Source organism: Scleropages formosus, chromosome 14 (assembly GCF_900964775.1).
Source record: "Scleropages formosus chromosome 14, fSclFor1.1, whole genome shotgun sequence".
NCBI lineage: Eukaryota > Metazoa > Chordata > Actinopteri > Osteoglossiformes > Osteoglossidae > Scleropages > Scleropages formosus.
The window spans coordinates 3,176,914-3,197,797 of NC_041819.1; the positions used below are offsets into that span (position 1 = coordinate 3,176,914).

Genomic DNA, 20,884 nt, shown 5'->3' on the forward strand with positions numbered 1-20,884 from the left:
GGTGATGCGAGAGGATGTGGGTTTGATCCGTCCTCAGTCTGTGTGGAGTTTGCATGCTCCCCCTGTGTCTGCATGGGTTTCCTCCCACAGTCTAAAGACTTGATGTTCAGGTTCTCCCATAGTGTGTGAGCGACAGAGAGGGTGTTCCACCGATGTATGGATGAGTGACCCATTGTAAGTAGTGTATCTAGCAGTGTAAGTCACCGTGGTAAATATGGTGTGTGGGCTCATAACACTACATAGAGTTTGTCAGAAGTTGCTTTGGAAAAAAAGTGCCGGCTAAACAAAAAATTAAATGCAAGAAGAAGTACTAAAGGGTTAATAAAGCTGCAGATGGAACAATATGCTTTTCCCCCATTTATTGGAGACAGTCACACTGCAAAATCAGTGAACCTTGTGTGCTCAGCGTGCTATTTAGCTTTAAAAGTAAGCCAAGCTAAGATCAGCTCCCCCACGTTGACTTCAGCCAGTGCAATTACAGAGACCTCAGAGCTTATTTCCTACTCCGCACAAATTCCATCCTCCGAGAGGCAGCCCAGACCCTTTGAGGCCCAGGGTCTTTTCTCTTTTTTTTTTGGATTTCTTGCAAGGTTGGCACTTAGCTATTTGCTATGGTGCCCCGTTGATGAGCTCATTAGAAGAGCCAATCTTGAGAAACTGTATCCCACATAGTCCACAGGCAGCTGGCGGGGGAAATACAGAAAGCTTCTCTGAGGCAGACAGGACTGACCCTGCCGTTGACCTATCAAACAAGAAACTATAGGCATGTCATATTCACTTCATGTTCATGCACAAAAGGAAATTTCACCGCTGGCTTTTTAACCCTTGATGTCCTAAAGGAAAGCTTTGATTGCTTGGTGATCTGTCAGAAAGACTATTGTTTCTGGTTAACTAAATGGCTAACTATTTCCCTCACCAGTCGGACAAAAGACATTACACAGATGTTAATGAGAATTTGTCACATTACGCTGACAAATTAAAGAAATACCTTATTGCATATACATATGCAATATGTAAATGTTTATAAAGGTACATATATGCTTTATGGACTACGGAATTACTTTAGAGACAATTAAAAAATACAGAAATAAAGAAAAAATGTACAAATAAATCATAATTTGACAAAGAAAAATATCTCTTGAATAAATTAATATTTCCTCTGTGAATAATCATGATGTTAGTCCTGCATGTGCTTTTGTAAACTGGCATTTGAGAGAAAAAAATGCACGTTTTACTTCTGGTATTATATCAAATACAGCAGAGACATTGGTACCGGGCAATATTTTAGCATCATGTAAAATGTGTTTATTGTTTTGTAAAATGTATTTGTGTGTATAATGGAATGATATGGTCCCAAGGGCTGGACTTAAAAGCAACACATACACAAATAGGTAGAAGTGAAGCATACAGTACTATTGTATCTCATACAAAAGCAATTTTGGACCAACCAATTTAAATAAATCTTATGCTTACATTTCCTGTTTATCAGTAAAACTAAAACAACACATTAAATAAACTCCTAAAACTGACTGATGTTTAAAGAACAGAATTTTATGAAACCCTGTTTTATGTGAGCTGTCCATGCTAATGTGTTTTTGATCTCCTCATCACCTATTGCACTTACATGGTAGCAATTAAAAATATTTTAATTTAAAACATGAAACAAATGTTAAAATATGCATAATGGGTAGAAGAGCACAATATTTAACTATGTTATAATGACTCTACACAGTTAATGCCACAAAGGAGCTATGAATTAGAGAATTCTGAAGAATATAAAGTGTAAAAAACGTTGTTTGACCTCCGGAACACTGTAGTTCTGTATATCAGCGAATTTTGTAAAGAATAAGAAAACTGAGTGTTTACCACAGTGAACTGTCCTCAAAGATAGTTTTGCATTAACTGGATTAAACCAATGTTTTCAGTCAACCTTGGATTCCTCTCATACCTTTGAAATGTTTGAGACATTAATGTAACGTGAGAAGGCTTCTTTTTATTCTTTGCGCATGTATAGTCTTATGGGCAGTTCTCAGGTTAGTCACAGCGGGGTTTTGTTGCTGCTCGTGGCCCCCACCTGATTGATGTGCTTTAGTTTATCGATGATCTGATGTATCACTGGATCCGCTCCCTTCACTTTGACCTCTGGATTCACCGCCTGGGCTTTAATCCCACTGCCCACCACTTGAAGAGTGTAGCTGCAGAATAAAGAGAGAGAAAAAGTCAGCACTATTTTTATATGAAGAAGTTCCACAGAAGGTGGGCAAAAGTTTTAGTGCTATTCGAAGCCTCCAACCATCACCATCTCAGCTTCCTTATCTCTGTAGTAAAAAAAAAAAAAAAAAATCCCACCTTAGTGAATTTTATGTGGAATGTTGGTGCACGAAATAGAGGTACTGACCAAGCGGGAGAAGAAAGAAAAAGCAGGAACATAAAAACACTACACAGCCAGAGAATCTTTGCAAAAAAAAAAAAGTGGTTTACAATATGGATTCATAATCTATTTGATTACAGTTTACAGTGAATGTTAATTTTATAGTATATACACTTGCTGGCCACTTTTTTAGATATACATGACTGTTTACACATCTAGCTCATCCCTCACAGTTACTAAGTTACATATACAGCATCAAGAAGTGCAGTTATTCTTTAGACTAATTTTAGAATGGACAAAATGTATGATGTAAGTGATGTTAAATGTGGCATGATTGCTGGTGTCAGCCACACTGGTTCCAGCCACCCGCCTGGGATTTTTGCACAGTGTCGGCAAAAATCACTGTGAGTTTTCAGAGAACAGTGTGATAAACAAAAACTCTGATTCAGTGGCACTTCTGTGGGTGAAAAGACCTTAGTAAAAACTGACTAGAATTGCCAGACTCCTTAAACTAACAGGAAGATCACAAAAACAACAGCTCGGTACAATATTTGTGTGCAGAAGGGTATCAATGCAGTCATACTACCTCGTGTCAACACTGGCGATCGAGATGTATGTTCAAAGTTTCCTTGGAACACATTAGATTTTGTAGTAACAACTGATCAACAACAAATGACTGATGTTTACCAGGTCCACCCCTTTGTGGACAGTGTACCCTTTATCATATAGATACTTCCAGGAGCACAGTGTGCCATGTCACAAATCATGCATCATCTTAATTTCACATTCAATTTACTATGCTTTATTGGCATGATCATTTTTATACATGTGCACTGCCAAAGAAATGGTAGAACACTTTTATCAACAATATTTTGTAATGAGAAGAAAACCTAAATAAATAATAAAGTATTACATTAGGAAAAAAAATATTGAAACTGAACAAATTTATACCGGTACTGGAATCATCTCATGACGGTTCTCCTGACATGACAGTACATTTACTTAAGGCCTGCACAATCTCCACCAAGCCAACAGAGCATGTTTGCAATGAGGTGGAACATGGTGCAAGCAGAATGAATGTACCCCCCCGCCCCAGCAAAAAAAAGAAAAAAAAAAAAAAAAGCGTAACTGTCAAGCCCGAATGGATGAAAAACCCCGCTAAATGTTTCCTCTTCCTTTTTTACTTAATTCATTCTGTTCCGGAGGCAAAACAGGGTCCTGGCTTAGGTGTTTCTAATAAAGTAGCTGGTGAGTGCAAATTTGCTTTACCAATATCTGAAAATTTATATATATATATATATATATAAGTCTGGGCTTATTTTTTATTTGGGTTTATTTTTTTTTTTTTTTTTATTTTATTTGGGTTTATTTTTAAAAATAAAACCTCTCCCAGCACTTTGCATGAACAGATTTTCACCGAGAACAGATACACCTCCAGCTGTCTATTTGCCTGGCTCATCACTGACCTTGGCAGCGTGGCGTGAAGGGAGAACATCGAACAGTTTGGACATCCTTTCAGTGCCAGCTTTCATTTAAGCTGATGCATGATTTTGACTTGATGAAAACCCAGAACTTCATAAAATAAAGAAGGAAGATGTGTTTTTCACCCATCAAAAAAAAAGAAAAAATAAAAAAATAAAATCCAGGCAACTAAAAACGTGTAAGAGATTTTCGTAGGATTTCAAATATAAATATTCTACTCAGTGCTTAATTCAAGTAGCTGAAGGATAGGGCAAACCTTAAATCAGTAATTATTGTTATCAGCAGAGAAAATATATGAATAAAAGAGTAAAATTCTTATCTGTATTCCATTATGGATATTTTACAAAACACTTCCCGCTTGAGAGTCTCATATCCACAGTCAGTATTTGAACCCTGGCATTAGGTAGCATCAGTAGGACTGAATTCACTCTTTAGATGGGCAGCACCTGTAAGCTAAAGACAAAAGCTGGAGAAGCTTAGCAGAGGCCTACTTGTGAGCCCAACCATCGCCCGCTTTGATTTCTCTTTAAGACTTTAATCACAGCTGATGCCTGAGCCGCCACCTCAGCTGCCAGTAACTTTCATGCATTGTCTTTTTATAACACCTTTATACTGCTTTAATAATGCCCTCCTATTGGAAGGTGGGCCAAGGGACTCCTGTACACTTCAGAGGAAATTTACCCAACTTTCTCAGTGTAATCTCCTTTTTCGTTTACCATTACATTTATTAATGTGCACTGCAAACAGATGTGTAAATCAAGTTGATTTGGAGCTGACAGAATTTCCATGCAGCCATTGTGATTATCTTTGTTAGGGAATTCAGAGAAAAGGGAGAGATAAAAATTATCTTCTCTTTTTGGAGCTTAAAATAAATGTCACTCTCCACTACTTGTCATTGTTACAAATCAGTGTTAGTTTCCCATCCATCATAACCCAGCATAAAATTATCCAAGATATAAGGTATTGCCTACAAGGAGCCATGCGGTTCAGTTGCCCTGAATTACCATCTGTTTAACTTTTTTTCCCCCAATGCCTTGATGTAAGTTTAGGAATAGCCTTTTCCATAATATTCAAAACTGCAAAATAAATTAAACTACACAAAAGTACAAGATAATTATATTGCCATTTTCGTACATGTAGAATTCTTAGCATTTAAGCTCTGCATTCAGTCATTCATTCATCTGTCTAAGGCTGAACTGGCTAACTGAATGCAAAGTAGGAATGCCATGAATAAATAAAGATAATTATGTCAAACTCTATACAATGTAGCCCCACATAATACCTTTGACTCCAAGCTGACACAGTTGTCTGTTCTGTAAGGTAGATTATAGTAGATGCAACTTATATTGTTCTTCCAATTATTATGCTTTTATTTATTATTATTGGGCTTTTATTGGGTACTGCTGAATTTAGTGTAATGTGTGGGGTAAAAGAAGGCACCCAGAACCAATTTTTTTGTCTTATTTACGTGGTGTAAATATTCCTTCCAGGGTATTCCGAATGCCAAGGCCCACTAGAGAGATGTGTCGTCCACCTCCTTGCTGTGCATAATCTGCTAAAGGGAGAGAGCGAGAGACTGAAAAACAGGAATGCTGCTGCTACCTCTCACCCCATGGAGCTGTCCAGGTTGCTGACATTTACTTCACATCAGTTCATTTACATTAATTCATTTACATTTATTCATCTCGCAGACGCTTTTCTCTGAAGCAATGTATAAGTTGAAGGAAATAAAAAGAGTGCATTTCCCAGCAGATGAGTTTTAGACTGGCACAGAATTCTCAAAGCATAGTCTGTCCAATATTTGAGTTTTTGGCAACGTACTGTATATTACATGAGTAACTGCATACAGAGCTGATGATGAGCCCTCACCTATTCCATTTTGTTTAGAATTACAAACTGTTTGAGTAAGAGACCAACTCTTGGTCCCAATTGAGTTCATAAATTGAGGGCCAACTACAATTGTTTCAGAATGAACTATACTTAGGTTGGCAGTAAGTTATTAACGTTTGCTTAGCAGATTACTTTGTCCATGGCAAATAACAGTCTGAAAGTAGCAGCACTGCAGTGCTTTACCTGTTTAAACAGCACTGTATTCCTGCTAGAGAATTCAGGGTAAGTACCTTGATGAAGGGCACTACAGCAAGAGCTCTTATTAAAAGGCTACAGTCCTAATGATGATGTTACCTGCTAAATGGGTAGCTCATAGTGTAGTGGTTTGAGACACTGCCTTCAGATCTGAAATTTGGCAATTCAACCCTTATGTATTGCTGTAGTACCCCTGAGCAAGGTACTTAGCCTAAATTGCACCAGGAGAATAAATGGGTGAATAGCTGTAAGTAGCTTTTGATTGTAAGTCAGCTCAGTGAGTAAACGTAATTACAAACACTTCTCTTTCACTTTGAATTTTCAAACCAATGATTTATGAAAAACTTCAGAACTGTATAAATAGGACTTTAAAATCAACTAATTTTGCTGAAAGTTAACAAGGAGTCTAGAGTCAAAAGCAATGTTATTCATTTTCAACATATTGAACACATCAACAGTCTCCAAAGTGGCAGTATAACATGCAGATGAGATGAAACAGGACTAACAGAGCCAACAGGCAAGCACCATTTTTAATGTGCACCAAAGCGTATTAATCTGTTATTGGACTTTTCACTTATATTGACTATATTTCATTTTCACGACTGCAGTCTAGCAGGAGAGTACGGACATATGTCCAAGGAAATGTTTGCCACCTTTAACCGCTGTTCAAGAACACTGTATGTCCAAATTCATTTCAAATAAGGGTGTGAGTATTATTAAAGTGTTTCACAGCTGATTTCTCTGATTGCTTTATACTTAATGAAGCCATCCATCTGCATGCTACACATTAACACAAAGACATGTCAAATCATCTATAGGGACATGGAAAGGGGGCCAGGTAATAACTCCTAAGAGTAACACATTTCCTAGGTTGAGAGCAGTATGATTCATCATTATGCAATAATAACCTTGCCATCTGTGCTCAATTTCTTTTTTCTTTGCTGCAAACTGAAACGGAATTCATCATGTCACTGTAAAAAACGTGCCATCCCTGGCCTTGGCCTAATCACTGTTATCAATGAGCAGCAATTTACAGTAGGACACTTTCATTATGTCTTAGAAAGGAAGGTTACTGTGGAGAAAAAAATAAAAAAATCAGAGGCCTTCGAGATAGGTAAGACTTAAATTCAGATGTAAGGCATTTAAAAGCACCAAATATCACCATGAAGAGAAGATGCATTACAAAAAAAAAATAAATAAATAAATAAATAAAAATAAAGACTGGCATATAGTTAACAACCCAGCATGTGCTTGTAACTGTAACTAATGTGTTTTGGGATGTTGTCTTGTGACATTTCAACAAATAGAAATGACAGCTGGACACAATTTATGACTTTATACCTCAGCTGGTGAAGAGATCTTAGCCCAGAAGGGGCTAAAAATGACCCTCTTCATTTTGGTACCACTATGTTTAAATTCACTGTGACAATGAATACACTTCTTTACAGCTTAAGGACCCAAGTGGAGGGCAGAAAATTCTATACGTATTTTACTACCTAGAGTTGACACTGAGCTGACAGCATTTTAGAACAAATGTGCTTTTGCTTTTTTTTAATTTAATTGAATTACACATCAGCAATAGCTCCTTCGATCATCTATCATGTCACTTATCCAGTTGAAACTAACCGGTATATTACAAAAATACCATAGCAAAAGTAAATTGATCTTTAAGTCCCATAAGATTCTAAGTTACTATATCTGATTATTTTATAATGGCAATAATTAGGCAATGGTTAACGGTTTCATTGCATTCTATACCAATTACGAGCACATTAATGTCACATACCTACATCACGTATAAGCCTGTATTTAACTGCTCTGTAGGGATTCACTGCAGTTATTACTCAAAATGTTTATAACATGGTGCTACCCAGAAATTAGGGAAATTACTGCTATTTTTCTAATATTTTTAACCGCCAAGTTACAAAAAAGTAAAATAAGAAGCATTCATTGTGCAAAGCATGATTTCATAAGGAGGAAAAAAATTCCCAAATTGAAATTTTAACCTCAACACAATGTCCTATATAGCAATTAGAGAATCACATTCAGTGACAGTTTTCAATGACTGTACGAAATGGGGTTCACGGCTAGCTCCGACCCCATTGTTGATAATGTAATTTTATCTAGCCACCACCACTCTAATCATTGAGTACCAGTCTTTTTTTCCTTTCCACACTACCAGACAAAGTGTGAATGAAGTGCAATTTCACCAATTCTAAATAGCCTGAAAGTAATGAAAATATTATGCATGTCATTTATGTGCTCTGCATGATTGATTCCTAGGCAGGGCAAAATGGACTGCTATCACGCTGAATGCATTCATAGAGTAAAAAGGAGGGAAAGTTCAGCAAGTAAATCTAGATGAGCCTTTCCTTAACGAGAATGCAAAGCTAATGTGACTTGAGGTGCGCGGTGAGGGTCACTGAATAAGACACAGCACGAAAAAGAGCACAAAGACTGTACCCCACTGCCAATCCGAATTCAAATGTCATTTTGTATGGTGAAGAAGAAATGAAATAAATCAAGGGTGATTCTGCTCTGAATCATGGGGCCAGCTGGGGTAGCTCTGAGGCTGATAAAACCCTCTGAGAAAAGAGGAGGCGGCAAAACAGGCGAAGCTTTGACCAACGCCTCACTTGTCATGCTGGTGGGAATGTGTGGCCTCCCCCGATGGACAGAAATGACGGGTGTCGGGAGCAGAGCACAAGGGACGTGCTGACAGCGTGCCACCCGTGTGCTCACCATGCCAGCTTCCCTTTCAATATCAAAGTGGCGTCGGGGCCAAGCATGTGCAGAGCAGTCCACTCTGCCATAATCCACAGCTCTCTGAAGGAGGGGCTGATGCCACCAGAGGAACGACTGTAAGGAACAATTCAAAGGAGGTGCTACTTGAAAAAGTTACTTAGCTTTCAGCAAACGTGCTGTGCCGACTCAGACCAAGCCTACAGATACTTTAGCACATTATTTCTGCACCAGATAAAGAATTAAAGGGAATTCCCTCCCTAAAAAAGGTGACTCCATTGCACAGAATGAATTAATTATAAAGATAGGGTCAGAAATGTTTATTCATGTCCTTATGCCTATACGTGTAGTGCTGTAAAGAAGTTTTGCCCTTTTTCCGAATGTCTGTTTGCAACTTTTTGACATTAAATTTGTTTGGATCTTTTTTCCCCACTTCTCGTAGTACATGAAACAAGACTGAGAGGGGAAACGCGGCAACAGTATTATTTTCGTGTAACTTCCTTCGTGTGGAAGGTAATGAAATGTGCAGTCATAAGTATTAAAATTTAATTGCCCCTTCACAGTCAATAACTGGCTGTGGCACTTTTAGCTACAATGACTGCAACTACAGTAGCTGTTGACCGGGGTCTCAAACTGCTGTGAAAGAATTTTGACACACTCCTCCAAGCAGAACTGCTTCTGCTCAGCAGCATTTGCAAATCAAATTTAATGTCAAAAAGCTGGGAAAACTGAGAAATTTGGAAAGGGGCCAAATACACAGAACTGTATTGTATAGCTACGGGTCACGAAATCTATTAAGTCATGACCTTATACTAACAGACATTAGTGAAATCAATCATTCCTCAGCACATGGCTTTCAGTCCCTCCTTCCGACCGTCGTTTTATACAAAACCTCCTGTCTGTAAGCAAAGGTCAAAGGTGGAATGTGTCATGATGCCAAAGGCAGATTAGACTGAATACAGTCAAGGTTTTCAGAGGATAACAATGACATGAACTTTAGTTAACGTTTGTTCGGTACAGGAAAAAACCAAGGAACAAGGCGTGCTTTGAATTTTAAACGGAAGGCTAATATGTGACCCAGACTATAATGCTGGCACTGAGCATGATGAGAAGTTCTAATACACAATGCAACATTCAGCTGAGATAGAAAGAGTACACCTTCTTACTATCAAATTGTTGCAGCAAATTACAAACAAATGGAAGTGTCTCCAAATTGTAACTGTCAGATCATTAAATACCCAGTAAAACAAACACAGCAGGAGCTGAGGAGTAGGATGAGTTGATGTCAACCACTACTTAATAAAGAGCTGGAAATAGCATGCAGCATCACAAGCACTTCTGCAGTGGTTCATATAAATTCTACCCGTACAGCACCTCAACCTCAGCCGCTGATACGTTCTAACAAAGGCATTGTGAATCTGTGCTGACACACAGCACCAAGAGCAGGGCAGACAAATTGCGGGCCTGCGTGGATCCACCTCCAGATCAATCCGGTATAATCAGATGAATTGTTTCTCCATGGCTAATTTATGGAAGATATGCAGAAATTGACAGAGGGCAGGGGGACGGTAGGATGCATGGGATGGCCCTTGTACGGTCCTTGGATGATTGCGGTTTTCGGGACAGAGAGGACATACACTCGCACACGTCAAATAAAAAACTCACCTGGTGTGCAATGGCACACTGAGTGCAGCCTTCAGGCTCGTGCTGACACAGAAACACTGCCTTGCACCTCCAGAACTGGAAATACAGCCACTAATACCCACTGACCCTTTCACTGGATACCAAAAAAAGGGGCATGGACTTCTGCAGTTTCGCACACACAAACCAACTGATAGAGGAACACAGAATAAATGGAAAATTCAGATTTTTACACTGGGATTAAGAAGAACATCAGCCCTCTGCCTTCAGACTAAACCGAATTGATGTACATACTGTGCTGCACCTTTCAGGTTGTCAATATTTCACCGGACTGAAAACGTGCCCTGTGCACATTCATATGTAAGCCGTTTGTTCTGAGAAGTGTCTCTAAAATGGCTCTTTATTCGAATAAGCAAAGGAAGTACCAATCATTGAAACATATTATCCATACACACGTAAATAATATACTTGCTTTTCTTGCCATTGCCATATTTTGTGGTGAACATAATAACCCAGGCACAGAAAGATGAACAAAAAATTAACCACTGTGGGCTAAACGGGTCAACTTACTCTCGCAGACTTAACAAAGCTGAAATAATAAATCACACATTTTAAAAAAATCTAAGGCAGTTCTCCTTCCTTTATACTTCATAAGTGAATGAAAGCCATGTTTGGTAATGAAACAACAAATTGCAATATTTCTCAAGACAAAATGAACTTGCAGGCATCAATTTCAGAATAAACGTATGTCGTCAAAAAATAATGCAGTTTACTACGTAACACAAGAAATACTTTGTCTTTATGCTGTTTTCTGTTTGAAGATAAGTCAATGTAAATTCACAAATCACTCCTTCTTGTTTTTGTTACCATTTTCCATACTGTCCCAGCTTTTTTGGAATTGGGGTTGTACAATCTGCCTTACTACCCAAAACCTGAGCTTCATAAAATCAACATGAGGATTATTTAAATCAGGCAGATACAGCTCACCTTCCCTCCTTTTCAAGCAAATAAAATATCACAAAAATTGACATTTTCAATCCTGTTTGAAGGTATTACATTCATGAATTAAGGCAGTTTGCAGCTGTAAACAGACTGCACAACCAATTCTTTAACTTCTGAGGAATGCTGACCTTTGGAACGAGAATGTAACTGAACATTTGTAGTAAAAACTAACGTTTGAATATTTCTGGCATTTAGTTTAACAGTTATCTTTCCTTATCATTCTAGACAAAAAAAAAATGTTTAATTTATTCTCGAAATTGCATATTTTACCGTTTTTCTTGATAGCTGCTTTCAGTTTCCTGAGTAGTTCTTCACGTCATTGTTTATGTTGACTGGTAAAATAAGATATCATTTGCCTGTTCAGGTCTATCAGTGTACCATTCCCCTCTGCTGCCAATGTTTATCTTCACTGAAGGGACTGTATACGCAGCACTCTGTTTTATTCGAAAATGTATCCTGTTTTAAATCAATTTATCCAGTTCACAAAACAAAACCTGCAGAGAAAAATGCAGATTGAATTGGACTATGCTTTCCTTAGTCATTAAGATTGCAATTGATTAAACAGACTGTAATATCATTCAGACATAGATCTGGATTTGAATGTGAAATTAATGTGTGTGAAATACATATGCATATATGCAGAAAACAGTACATAAAACAGACATTTACATTTTAAGAGGAGTATAAAAACAGGATTGATTTTTCATCTGCTTGGGTTACGAAAAATAATGGACTCCCGACCCAAGGAAAGGCTTGCATAAGAGTAATCAGAGAAAGACACAGGGCTTTGCCACTGGAACCCAAGTCTGCGGGTTTGAGCACACTAGAACCAAGCCTCAGGCAAAAGTCACTCTGTCTTGGCAACTGGGCTGCCCATTTGGCTAAGCACTATTGGCTTGTTCGGGAAGGTGTCCTCCACAGATTGCACCGAGCCAAAGGAGGCAGGTTGGCACAGAGTAAAAGGACGATCGGATTACGATAATGTTCCCTACGTGGGGGAGGTGGAGGCTGGTAGAAAGGGGTGTGAAAACTTATGTACATCAGTATAAAAGATACTGGGGGGGGTTTGTGGTTTTGTCACTGCTGATGGAACATCCACCATAAACAGAGGAAACCACAGACAGAAGAAATGTGTGAAGTTGTAGTATCCATTTCACTTCAAAACCATCATCCCGAAAGGACCTGATATTGCACTTTAGAACTTACAAACTGAACTCATAAATAAAACACTATTTAAAGAATCGATACACTAAATTTACATGTATGAGTTTCCTGAGCAAGGGGTGTAATGAAGCAGCGGGTTTGGCCGAGGCCTGCTCTGTGGTAGGTCTGGGGTTTGAGTCCTGCGTGGGGTGTCTTGGGGTGGACTGGCGTCCTGTCCGGGGTGTGTCCCCTCCCCCACCAGCCTTGCACCCTGTGTTGCCAGGTTAGGCCCTGGTTTGCTGCAACCTCACTGGGGACAAGCAGTTGTAGACTGTGTGTGTGAGTTTCCCGAGCTATAGGAAAGCATGGGATGGCACTAAACAAGGCATTTTTAATAATACTACATATCTGTGCAGTTAAAAGTCATTTTCCTAAATATTTATTTTTGGTTATGCATGTATGTGCTTGTATGAAGAAGTTGTTCCATATCAGAGAAGCACAAAGTTCATGCAGGAAACAATACTGACAAGCTCCCTGTTCCACTTCAACACTCCCCAGAATCAACAGTCCCTCGCAGTCTCCCCATTGCCCTCGACCGGCCTGCGACCAAACAGCACATATGGAAGGAACGCTGCAGAAACTGGAATGGCAACACATAACTACGCCAGTTAAATAAAGGTATTTATTTATACGGAATTCCATGTGTCCCCTTTTACATTTGTTCTACAATCCCAAACTGTTTCTATATGTCAGTGACATAAAAAAGCCATTCCAACACAGCCGTTATACTACACTGATATGTTAAATACATTTTGGGAAATGTAATTATAAGATATAGTATGTTATGGTGTGAGAAGACACGCAACAAATATGCTTCAGTAACAGCTGGTTGCACTTAAAATATTTCAGTAAATACCAGTTATCCAAAACAGAAATATAATTCATTTAGAACTGCAGAGAAAAATGAAGCACACATCATTCTCTGCTTCATCATATTTTATGTTTCCATACAGAAGCAGCAGCAGCAGTAGTAATAGTTTAATAATAATTATTATTTTTTGTTGTTGTGATAAAATCATAATTAACATATAGTGCCTTGAACAGAAGCTTTCCAAAGGGCTTCACAGAAAAAAAGAGACATGGAAATGGCAAGATTTCTGTCTCTACCTAGCCGGATCCAGTCCGGTATAACAGCATGGTTGTGGTGTTCACATGGCATTTGAGTAATTCAGGATTGTTCTTTTTACATTTCAACCAAATAATTAGCTGCTTTATTAAGTGCAGCAGCAGTTTTGGAAAAAACCTGTGTAATCTTTCCGTTGCCACAACGAAATTCAGCAGCCGCAGTCACACCTTCCCTCGACTGAAGGATTATTCCTTGGCCAAATAAGCAGGTGAGTTCAAGAACTCGGAGGTATGAAAAGAAACTGAGCCCTTTCCTATAGAAAGAACAGGTGAAATCGTCACTGGGATTTAAATTTCACTCATTTACATTTTTAATCTCCATACAAATTGTCACAAAAGATGTCTTAGATTTCCTATTAAAATTATGTATAAAATATCCATATCACTGCAGTACACTATCCATTCATGATACTCTTTCAAGAAGACTTTTCAGTAACCACAAAAAAGCTTTAATTTTGGATTAGCTAGCCATATATCTTATGAAAGGGTCAAGTCACGCACGCTTTACCATTATCATCAGTGTAGTGGGAGGCACTTGAGAGTTCCTATTTAATTCTGGGCTGGTTTTCTGCCATTGCTTAATTCTCCATCCAGATGGTTTTACCAAGAGGGTACACTCATATGTACACCAATCCCTGCCATGATTTAGAGGGTGCAGCTTCTTCACTCCAGGTTTCTCTATGTTTCTTCCACTCTGTAGCAAAAATCCATCTTTTTCTCCCCCTCTCTTTCTTTATGAAGACGTATGCGCTGACCCAGCCAGGCTGCCGGCGGCCCTCTCCTGGGCCGAATGAGTCAGCTCCTCTGGGCAGATCGCCCCTGGCTGTGCTTTCCTGGGGATAAGCTTCAGACTGCCCATTGATCGAGAGTCATGTGTGCCGGGAAGCCAATAAATAAATAAATAAATAAATAAATAAATAAATAAAAGAGAGAGAGTGAGGAACTTCCCGCGAATGGAATACAACTTATCATAAAGAGATCTCATTTTCCATGTCGGCTTCAACCAGCCTGGTGCTATACGGATTTAATAAGCGCACAGGTATGTCCAAAGAAGATCAGAGCCTTGAGACCCACTCGTTCCCTATTCATTGGTGTATCCTGACATTAGACTTCTGATTCATAGTATATGCTGCCAATCACCACAGCCACGACTGCATATACAGTTATTTAAACAGATGGCACATAAGCACTGTAAACATCCTTGTTAAATAGATGTACCCAACCATATTTAGTCTCTGTAATATCTGCCCAGCATTTAAACCGAACAGTAAAACTGAAGGAAAAATTAACTAACATGAAAATTAATGCTAAGTGGATAATAATACTCTTGCTCAGCAAAGAGACCCGAGTTAAGGTTATGAGCAAAGGGTCGGAATGTCAAAGAGGTGCATTAAGGTCAAGTGCCTGCCAAGGTTTCAGCCAGTTAAGTTAATTCAGAATAGCGTGATCCCTTCTCCACATTATTATTATTTAATCATTTGTCAAATTGGGTGACTTCAGATTCTTTTATCATAATCAGCTTGCATTTAACTGCCCAAAATTTTATGCATTTTGTCTTAATAAAGCAATTCAGGTGAATAGTATTACACAATGGTACAATGGTAGGAGCATTTCAGGAATCGAAGCATATAACTTCAGCAGTGCAGATCCTGAAACATTATGTCACCTGCTGCTTAACTCATAATGGTATAGTGTATGAATAGTAATAGAGAGACATGCGACCCAGTGTGCTATTCATTTTTGTGGTTTGTGAAGATTGACGAATGTTGGGTGTTACTGGTTTTATTAAGCAAGTACGTAGCTTGGGAGAAACTAAATAATTAATTAAATGGATAAATACGCAAGTAACATTTGACTAAGGGCCTAAATTACTTCTGAAAATTTTCCAGTTGCACGAGTTTCAACACTAGAGTTAAGCTAAGTAAAACAGTTAACATCTGCTAAGAAACATTATAATAATAACTAGTTTTAATGTTTTTTTCACACTGTTGCCCAAATCATAATTCAGGGGACGACAGCTTTTTAAAACCCTAAATAGACCCTTCTCTGAAATATTTAATATCATGCTTTTTTTAGTTTGTCAGAATTTTTAAAAATCAGCCCCACATCCTTCCTTATGTAACCCGTTAGGAGCTCAGCAGCAACAGATGACTAGTTAATTTTCCTTTCTAAAAAAAAAAAAAAAAAAAAAAAAAAAAAATTACAGCTTAATTTACTGAGATTAAATATGAAATCAAGTCCTTATTCACCCAACTCCAATATATAATACACCCACCTTTATTAAATATTTACGACAACTCCTTCTTCAGTAGTAGCTCTGTGGGCTGGATTTTCTGACTAAGACAGCTAGAAGTAGCCAAAACTCTCATAACAGCCACGGTTGTGGGAGAAGAATGTGTTTATTTAAAGTTTTCAAACCTTCCTTTCAGCATTATTGTATTACTGCTGAGCCAACAATGGTTTACCCAAGCACATATTATACATTTCATATTTGAGCCGCTCATAACCTTGAAGGAGAAGAGTTCAATCCCAAAACAAACAAGTGCAATAATTAATATAAGAATAAAAACAACAGCAGTTTCAGAATTTCAAACCTCTATCCATAGGTTATTGGCAGGATGTAAACTGCCATCATGTTGGTGACAGTCTACAAAGGTCATTTAGCATCATAGAAATGGTCAGAAATTATGTCAATGTTGCACTGTATAGTATCACTTATACATTGTCCTATCTATCTATCTATCTATCTATCTTGCTGACACCTTTCGCCAAGGCAACTTAGAGCATTAGGTTTGCGTTATAAACCAGTGGCAATCCATCTATCCAGCGGGGTCATTTTTGGAGCAATTCAGGTTAAATACCTCGATCGCAATCTTATCCTGAGGTGAGACAAGGTATTCCTTTGTCGGGCAGCAACCCCTAACCATACTGTACTTGATGCTTTGAAAAAAGCATCTACCAGATACATAAATGTGAAAGATCCAAAGGCGAAAGCAGGAATTTCATAGAAATAATCCTTAAACAGCAATATCACAAACGTCTGTCCTGCAGTAGGTCTGTTTTGAAACAGGGGGAGAGCAGGGTAACAAGGTGAAAAAGGAAGCATTTAGGCTCAGTTACACAGCCCTTAGGGACAGTTCCCCACTCCTTGTGACAGTGTCCTCAGTGAACCTCTGCAGGGACTGTGTGTGAGGTCCATACACCCAGTGGCCACGGTAAGACTTCCAGCTCACCCAGGTAAACGAGGGCTGCCGAAAGCAATGCGCTCGCGCCGACAGGCAGAAATGTACGTTCGTGTCCATGCTCGCTCTCTGGATCCCGGCGATTCATCTTAACTGTCAGGTAAAGGGCGGCACTGGAGAAGGAGAAACTTTTCTAAATAGGTCAGTTCTGACAGCATGGATACAGCAAGTCATATATTAGTATTTACTTCTTTCGCCGATACCCCATCTAAGCTGCGGTTCGTTCCTAAACAGGGTTTAAAGTGTTAGGCTTTTCCATTTGCAAAGCAGGATGTGTCAGTAAAAAAGGGTAAATGAGGCCGACTGCCATGCGCATAATAGCCTGTTCAGGTGTTGAACGTAGACGTTTCTGGTGACGGCGACAGCGGGCTGCTCCCTACACCTCGGCCGGTGCGCGACGCTGCTCTTACAAAAACTAACGACTCAGTCTCTCAACTCGGGACATGTTTGCCAAATCACACAGTTAAAGCCAAGTTTTATTAATTGCCTTCAAATGAGAATAGCATCTCCAGAGGGACGTTTCAGCAGTTACTACCTCAGTTTCTTCCTTTCTCACATGGAAATCAAGCATATGCATTTTTTTTCCATTTTTTTCTGTAATTTTCCCATGAGTTCAAATGACTTACAGATGTTCCCCTGATTCTTCTCATATTTGGTCTGATAGTGAGAAGTAATATGTGGAAAAATGAATACGGCATAAAATGCTGAAACCTGCTCAGATATAAAAATGTTGAAAATGCTTTAAAAAAAAAAATTCAGAAACCAAGAAGTCCAAGTTTTCCAACAGAACCACGAGTGTAGAGAATGATGCCCCTTTATTCAGCTGAAATTAACCCCATTCACCTGATGAATCTCTTCATTAGCGATTCCTTGCATAGCACCTTCCAAATACCCAGTGACATTTTCATAACCCTAAAATATGTGAGATGGAGGTTTCCCAGGGAATATGGAAAAATGCCACAGAAGAGCCACATTCACAGATGCACTTATGCTTTTGTCAAAACGAGACAAAGAAACTCTATGTGTATTATTCTAATGTTAAATGTGCCTGTGTTGCAGTCAGCAGAACCCACTGGACCACCCTGGGCTGAGGACATCTACAGCTCTAGGGGGACATCAGGGGTCCTAAAGCTACATTCCAGGTCTGTAGTTCCACCAAACATCAGGGGCACAGCTAATGTTGTATATAAAGTTTCAGAACAGCTACGACAAAATAATATTGAAATCCATACATACTTGAACATAGTATTTCTTATGGACTGATTTATAGGTCAAGATACATTGTTTTGTTTTGAAAAAAAATGTTGATTAGTCAACCTTGAGCTTAAAAACAATAGAAGCCTTGTAGAACATGCCAAAACTTTACTTAGCATGCTGTCCATCACTAAATCATCTAAGGCTGGAGAGATTTCAGGGAGTTTGTGAATTTGGAGGGGAAAAAATAAATCACTGACTTCTAACTGAAATGTAGCATTTTTACCACATATATTACTATATCACACAATTTTTAAAATATTTTGATTCAAGACTCAAGATTCAAGATTTTATTTTCATAGCTATAATTTGATGTTTTTTTGCAATCCCATGTGTTTTATTTTATGCATTTAAATATTGTAAATTACACTGAGAAGAGGTCCATAGGCTTCACAAGGCTGCCAAAGAGATTCATGGAATTGAGGGATAAAGAACTGCTGATCTAAGGTAATTGTTTAACAGTGCTCAACTTTTAACTTTGCTCAGTCGTATCTCTAAGCTAATTCAAAACTTTGAAAAGGACATTTTTTTTACAAGCATTCTTACCGTGTGACATAGAGGCGTGAGTACTCATGAGAGATTATGATTTGGGAAAAATGGGAAAATGGGGGGGTTAAGGCTTGCTTGAACACCTACACCTATGTCATAACACACCTTAGGAAAAAAGTTAAAAAATAATCCTGTATCCTATATACAAAGCAACATAATTAGTTATTATATTTATTGTGTTTGAGAACCTTGGTCAACTTTAAACACAGTAAACAAAAATTATAGCCAAATTACATGAGACATGTGAACAGCAGAAGATGTTGTCAGTGCATTTAGAGGACACACACCCCATCACTCTGAGACAACAAGGCTTTCATAATTACTGTCAACAGCTTCACGCTTTTCATCTTCATCACTCATAACTCCCCTCATTTCTTCCGGCCCGATTCTGCACAGCTATTTAAAACATGTATAAATCCAGCATTTTGGGATTGCGCACATTTCACACTATGGCCCTTATAACGCAAAAGGTCACACAGCAGGCCGCGGTAAGCTCCCCGACAGGCCGCTGGGCCGAGCTCCAGATGTTAGACAGCCTGGGACAGAAGGGTGAAGACACGGTGCACAAGTAGGCGCCAGAAACTTCCGCCTGAATAGTCGAGGAGCCTGTGGGGATGGGGGGGGGAGTGCAGACTAAGCCATACCGGACAACTGGGAGTCATAAACCCCGATCCAAAATGCAATATTGTTGAGCACTTCACATGAGGAAATGAATTCGGCTTTGCCTTTAACTCGGCCGTGTCGCGCTCCCCTCCCCCACCTCACTTTTTCTCAGAAAATGGTCTGCGAGGCTCTTTAAGCCTCAATCTCAGTGTAGCGGGTGGATCGGGAAGCGCTGAGCCGCGGCTCCAGTTAATCGCTCTCCGCATCGGCGTGGGCAATCGATTCCGCACGATCACCTGTGGCTCCATCTCCCAGAGCGTGACGGGTTCGGGTCTCGCGCAAATCAGCGGAGAGTGAAGCACAGGTGCGGTGGCTTAAGCGAGGCGCGGCTTCCGAAGGCTGCTAACAATCGGCGCGAAGCCGTTACGGCCTGCTGTGAATTAGAGCGCTAACAAGAGCTCTCCATGAGAGGTGATTCAACAAATCCCACTTATGGACATTGAAACCTGGTCACCGTGTCCATCAACGTACAGATAAACATGTCACCCCTGAGACCTGTGCAGCGCGCATGAAATTTTACCGTGGTATTGCAGCCTTGGGATATTGACTAAACTAAAATGTGCAGCGGGTGGCGTAGTTATTAGAACTGCTGTCCCTCGACTCGGAGATTGCAGGTTTGAACGAAGCCTAATTCTATAGTACACTTCAGCAATGCCCATCTGCCTGAACTGCTCGCCCCATACGGGGCACAGGGAACCGGAGCCTAACCCGGCACACAGGATGTAAAGCCGGAGGGGGAGGGGACACACCCAGGACAGGACGCCAGTCCATTGCAAGGCACCCCAAGCGGGGCTTGAACCCCAGACCAACCCACTGCGCCACTGCACCCCCCACACTTCAACCATCTACTTAGCCTAAATTACTATAGTAATATAACGCAGTCTTATGAATGGATAAATGACTGTAGTGTAGGTAGCTTAACTTTTTAACTCAGTTTGGAGAAAAGTGTCAACTGAACGAAAAACATGAAAATTTTTGCAGAACAACATACTTTGGGTGCGCAATCTTACTAATGACACTGGTTTGAGCGGCTCCCTTACATGCATCGCTTTAATTTCATAAATACGTTCACCCGAATTTTGCGACGGTTTTAACGACAGCGATCAGTTTATAGCTGAACATTTCGTAAGAAGCGTCACTCCAGAACTAAACAAAAGAGGAAGAACGCAGAAGAGCTGGAAGCGCGTTGCCTGTGCGCAAGCAGCCTAGCCACGTCTACCGAATGCAGACAGCTCTCCCTACTGGCCAAGAACACACATTTTATTCTTCAAATGAGAATCCATATGACACCCCCCACTGAGACGCAGGTCTGGCATCAGCATGGGCTCCCTGGGGATTAAATCAGGATTAACTGGTTGGAGAACTGTCGGGTCCTGCAGTATGGAGCTGAAACACTTTGACTCCTTGAAAAAAATGACTTTATTTAGAACAGAACACTATTAAGCTTATAACATTAATCTGGGTCCTAAAACAGCAGCACTGTGATACAAAACCGGCTACAGGAATCGGTTAGTTAATAGTGTAC

General features: G+C 39.5%; 1 protein-coding gene across 1 annotated transcript in view; it reads right to left on the reverse strand.

Annotated features, from left to right (window-relative positions):
• The window catches only part of LOC108942319 (glypican-5-like), a 129,482-nt gene that overhangs the window by 76,994 nt on the left and 31,604 nt on the right, over positions 1 to 20,884 (reverse strand). The window contains exon 6 of the mRNA XM_018765585.2: positions 2,075 to 2,195. Within this exon, the coding sequence (XP_018621101.1) occupies positions 2,075 to 2,195 (121 nt within the window). The remainder of the gene's footprint in view (positions 1 to 2,074; positions 2,196 to 20,884) is intronic.